Raw genomic sequence first — 5,584 nt, 5'->3', positions numbered from 1 at the left:
AGAGGACGATATCCGCTTCGTCATGCCTGGAGCTGATCCGTGCTGGTCGCTGAGGAAATACATCAACTTCGCGCTGTCAATCGCCGGATCCGCTTTCACCGTGGACGAAGCTGTGTCCAGCCCGGGGTCATCACATATGGTTGCCGCAAGCCTTCTTCGTCGAATTTGCCGGGCGCCGCTCACTCAAGCCGCTGTGTGTTTCGTTGTGAAAGCGATATAAACCTTTTTGTATAATTTTTTTATATATATAAAATATCAAACCAACAGAAGTTCTTACAAACTGAAATTATATTACAGATTTCCAGTTAAATGTCCTCATGAAACTAGATAAAATAATTGCAAAACAGGAAGAGCATTCTCTCTTGCTTCGGCGGCTAATGCAGACAAGAGAGGAAGACACAGGGCCAGAGAACCCTATCCCATCTATTGGTCAGTTACCTGACTTCCTCAGAAGTTTGGTCACAGTTTAGCCTCAAAGGAAGGAAGGGGAAGAGGAGACTTGAAGAACTCTCTGTTTATCGAGTTCTAATAAGTATAAAAAAATCAACAGTATTTGCATTTATTTTATTGTATATTCTATTGTATTTTCAATTATCTTTGATTTAATATCAAGAAGCATTGCATTATAGTGACAGAATTCTACATGATTGGCAATACAAATGGGATGAATACCTTTTTGTTCAAATGTAAAGCATACTTGTTCATCTCTAAAAACTTTACTTAAACCATTTAGGGGCAATAATGAAATCACAACCTGGGTCTACTAGCATGGATGCTGAAAGCCAGATTGCAGAGACCCTTAAACATGCACCAGGTCTGGTTAGGAGAAAGGCTAATGTGAGTATTTTGACAATGTATTATATTACTGACAATATGTATGTATAATATATTATACTTTTTTCTTGCCCAGCCAACATTTTCACTGGCTCTGCCACAAAAATAAAATAGCTGTTTTTATTGTTGTTTTTGATCCTTATCTTGTATTCTCATAAATAAACGTATGGCAAAAATGTAGATTAGTTAAATATAAGGTAAATATAAGAGAAACAAGTGAACAAATTACAAACAATAGCACAATAAATAGAACAGTTTGTAGGTGATCAGGTACAGAAATTGAATAAATGTAATAATATTGCATATTCCTCACTGTATAAATTAAATATAGATGAATCATTGTTAATGCTACAAAAGTTAATCAGTCAAGAGCAATGAGTGTTTTTTTTTGTTTTAATATTAACATTAAGTACACTGACAGCAGTGAGGTCACTTTAGATGTGTATGCGTCCAATATATTAATACATATACGATTTTTCTCAATTTTTTAGTCAAGTCAAGTCAAGTCTGCTTTATTGTCAATTCTTTACTTTTTTTTTCTTCCCTCAAAGTCTCAAGGCTACAGTTAAGTGCAAATCAATGTTTTTAATATACACTAAATTAATCCAAACTAAAAACCCAAGTGTGAGATTTTTAATATTGCTTTAATGTTCTGTACAGCTGATATTGACATGACACTAAGTTTGACATTTAATTTTACAGCGATCAGTTACCCCACATTTACAAGATGGTTCATTGGACTTCTTCTCATAATTTTAAGTAAGTATTCAGAGACTCAGCCTTATGGGTAGTACAAGCACCCTACACCCTGCACCCTATGTCACCCTACACTTTTCTCACTATCTTTTTCTTTCATATCTGTACTATCCTGTTATAATAAGGACCTAAAATAAAATTAAAAAAAATAACTATTAAACTGTTTAAAATAAAGGTATCAAACGACTGAAAAGACTACGCTAATGTGATGTTTCTGTCAGGAGTCAGGTTTGATCTTTGTCTCTCTTTTATAACTGTTGCTCTTTTTTCTATTGGCTGCGCTCAGCTGATTGCGGCTATGTTTCTTTCCTTTCATTTTTCTGCTATAGTGTACTTTATTTCATTGAGAGATTATTTTGTACTGCCTGCTCATACATGTGTCCTGTCCTGTCGTATCAAGATCCTATTTGTGTCCTCCTATATTAATGGCTTGCTATTTGATTTTGCTCCGTCTTGTTCTCTGCCCAGTTTTACCTGCCTGCTGCACATCATTCTCTGTCCCCGGATTGTCTGCCTGGTTTTGACTTGTGCCTGCCGACTGGTTTCTGCGCTTGCCTTTTCCTCTGGATTTGTTTATCTTTATTGGACTGTTGGTGTCTACCGAGTCCGACCTTCCCGTCTGCGCTCCCCTGTCCGCCGTGTTCTCCAGTCCCGAGTCCACCTCATCAGCCGGTGACCTGCTGACATGTCTCAGCTGCTTTTCTTTTGTTCAGCAAACGTTCTCAAATGCCTTTTTTTAAGCTTTTTTATTTGTAGTCTATTATATTTGAGCTAAATATAATTAATATAACGTAGGCCTACTTTTTTTTTGTAAATGTATGTTTTGGTAGTGTAATTATATGTATGCAATGTTTTAATAAAGTTGGATTATATGAACTTGTATGGCATTTTTCCTCTTTAAAGTTTCATAGCAGGTTTTACGTTAAAAAGAACAAATAATGATTAACAGTATTTGAAAAAGTATTACATATTTATCTTGTGTGTGATTATTAAGAGCTTCACCACAAAAAAATACATACATAAATAAATAAATAAATAAATAAGACGCAGAAAAGGTAATATTTATAATCTGGCATAAAAATAAATGTGGTCGGAACGTCGTCTCGCAGTTGCTGAATGTCGCGTAACAACGTTGCTACAGCCCTTTCGCGTCTTACAATTCAACGTTGCTACAATGTCGGGAGCACGTAGACAGCAACTATTTTTACTACAGTAAAAAAATGGAACGTGGCAGCGACGTTGACAACGTAAATGTGTTTGTTGGGCTGTAGGTAGCGTATTCATTCTGATGTAAAATTAACGGTCGCCGGAGGGCGCTCTACGACCATTATCTTATCTGAGCTCAAAACGCTGCTCGGGAGAGTTTCAAGATACTAAAAATAATAAATACATACAATTATGAATATGTGTTAATGTGTGTTTATTTTTGTTCTCAGTAATTTAACAGTATGATTATGAACATAAAAGCATTACAAAACAAATACCATCAATGAAACCACAAAGCTGTCACGGAGGTATGTATAATTACAAAAAAGTAATTTTGAGTGTTATTGCTATTAATATTATTTACATGTAATATATGTGACGAAGATGTTTTTGCAACAGCTCCAAGTCTCACGTGCAGTGCATTCGTCACCGTCCGAATCCGTTCACTTATTTCGTTCACTCCTTTCTGATTTAGTCCACTCAACTGCCATACACTATATAGGGATTGAATGAGTGAACGAGTGAGCGATTTCGGACACAGCTCTAATATTTCAGAACACCGGCGCCGACTCCACGTCACTGTCACGTGTGGCATCAAATTACCGCGATAGCGTTTCGAGAGCAGCCGGCTGACTCAGCTGGCGCATATGGCAAGCCGTTGGTCGAACGCACCTAGTATTTTCGTGCCGTGGCGTTGAGGGCGGGAACATATGTGACGTAGCCACGCGCACTTACAGACTGTCTCGTTCTAGCGTTTAATGCCGAGGAGGACTCTAGCCAACAAGCCTCTGAAGGACTGAGCTAGGAAGGACGCATGGGTAGGATGCAGGCAGCCTTTGTTTGAGAAGCACCCTGTGGTTCAAATTCGGCAGCATATTAAATATTTCACATCCGGGAACTACAGGAATTGCAGTAGAGTACAATGCATAATCTCTATCTGCTGTTAGCTGGCTCACCAGCAGGTGGTGCAAGCAAGCGGGTGTATAGGAAGACCCAAGCACAAATTACCTAGATTAGAACAAGTGACTTTTCTTACATGTATTTGTGACTTTGAAATGATCTCACTCAGTTTGCTTCACAGATAATCAATTTTAAAAATGAACAAAATCGTATTTACATTAAGTTTTGTTTTCAAAAAATAGAAGGGAGTATCATTTTGCCAGTAATTTTGACCTGCCAGCACATTAATGTTTTAATGCTTTTCACTGTTAGTGTTATACTGTACAGTTGGTGATGCTGAAAACCTTAGTTCCTGTTCATAAGGTGAATCTAGTTAAATATGTTTTATTTTGTGTCACCTACTTACTCTTAAAATATCAATAAAATACAATTTACTATCTATAAAATACCTATGAAGGACTGATGTTTTAGAAATTATAAGGAAAATTAATGGATGAATAGAATATTGCTATAATTAAAATCAACTAAAATTAAAAATTAAACCGGCACATGGATGATGGATGGAGAAGTGATTTTTGCGAGCCATGGCGCGCCCTCTGTCGGGAGAAAGGAATATGTCTGGTTTTCGTCCGGGATGTTTATTTGTGCTGGAGGCTGTGCATCGCGTGACATATACACTGACGGTCAAGGGTGCGGAAGTTATAGACTCTACACATTAAACGCTTAATTTACTGTTTTTTCCCTTCTCTTTTGGACTCTGATCTAATTATAATTCAGCAGATGGAGTCTCAGTGTAAAGAGGAACCCGTGCTGCACATCGTGGTGGTGGGATTTCACCATAAGAAGGGCTGTCAGGTAAGAGAGTCCTCATGTTTGTTAATAAATATTAATCTGCTTTAAACAGTGGTGTGCTTCACTATCACCCTTACATGAAAGTGGCTTTACCATTGCATCGTGTGTTATTTACCATGGCACTCTGAAATACAGTGTAGAAAAAAGAGCAGCTGGAGGAGCACTGAATGATTAATGAATATAAATAATAAACAAAGCCTGTAATTCAGTACTGATGGTGACAGAGTGTGTGAGATCAAGCAGTACTGCCCTTTTCCTCTCCTCAAACACACACAAACACACACACGTTTTATCATGCAGGCCTTTTACATGTGTTTTTTCACCCACAAAAGTTAGCAAAGTATGAATAACACTTATTGTTTGAGTATTTGTTTATTAGTGTGTGCACTCCCATGAAAAAACTTCAGTCATAAGTCATAGAGCAAAACCTTATTTATTAGGGATGCACCGATACCACTTTTTCCAGTACTCGCCCAATACCGATACTTTTATTTTTGGTACTTGCCGATACCGAGTACCGATACCGATATTTTTATTGCATTTGTACATTTTTTAAATATTGGGTATAGAAACCAAAAGGGTATGTATAATGTTAGTTGGTTAACTTCATTTATCAAATAGATACAGTCAAACACAAATTTATTCAGACACCTTCAACATTTCTCACATTATCACAGTTTATTCGCTATAGTTTAGAAAATGGTAATAAAATATGACAAGAACTCAGAGTTACACTGTGTCAGAACAAATTCATCTTGATAATGTTAGATAATTTTGATAGAAAGGTATGTAATAGATTACAATCAACCAAAATAATTCAGACAGCTGTTAGTATGACAGTATTTACACAACTATGAATACTTTGTCGGGCAGCCCTTAGCCTTAATGACAGCATGTAGTCTCCTGGGCATGCTGTCACCCAGCTTCATGAAAACCTCAACTTCAGTTTTTTTCCCAGACTCGGTCTGAATAATTTTTGGACCCAAATTTGTATCAATTTTACTGGTAGTCCACTGTATGAAGAAATTTTGGGTAT

The 5,584-nt window shown here is 36.9% G+C and overlaps 1 protein-coding gene and 1 long non-coding RNA gene across 5 annotated transcripts in view; both read left to right on the top strand.

Moving 5' to 3' along the window:
* The window catches only part of LOC107674847 (uncharacterized), a 3,189-nt gene extending 847 nt beyond the window's left edge, over positions 1-2,342 (top strand). Inside the window, exons 1-3 of one of the 2 annotated variants that reach the window (XR_001632541.1) lie at positions 239-532; positions 734-837; positions 2,059-2,342. This is a non-coding gene — a long non-coding RNA (uncharacterized LOC107674847). Of the gene's footprint in view, positions 1-238; positions 533-733; positions 838-2,058 lie in introns of those variants that run through there. The other variant, XR_001632542.1, reaches the window with a different exon arrangement.
* A 1,121-nt stretch (positions 2,343-3,463) lies between these two features.
* The window catches only part of avl9 (AVL9 homolog (S. cerevisiase)), a 55,764-nt gene continuing 53,643 nt past the window's right edge, over positions 3,464-5,584 (top strand). The window contains exons 1-2 of one of the 3 annotated variants that reach the window (XM_016468834.1): positions 3,464-3,614; positions 4,474-4,551. In XM_016468834.1, the coding sequence (XP_016324320.1) occupies positions 4,477-4,551 (75 nt within the window). In that variant the 5' untranslated portion in view covers positions 3,464-3,614; positions 4,474-4,476. Of the gene's footprint in view, positions 3,615-4,314; positions 4,387-4,473; positions 4,552-5,584 lie in introns of those variants that run through there. The other 2 variants (XM_016468822.1, XM_016468828.1) reach the window with 2 other exon arrangements.

The sequence above is a fragment of the Sinocyclocheilus anshuiensis genome, unplaced genomic scaffold (genome assembly GCF_001515605.1).
Source record: "Sinocyclocheilus anshuiensis isolate Anshui unplaced genomic scaffold, SAMN03320099.WGS_v1.1 scaffold890, whole genome shotgun sequence".
In the NCBI taxonomy this organism is placed as follows: domain Eukaryota; kingdom Metazoa; phylum Chordata; class Actinopteri; order Cypriniformes; family Cyprinidae; genus Sinocyclocheilus; species Sinocyclocheilus anshuiensis.
This window is presented reverse-complemented; position numbering and strand designations above follow the sequence as displayed.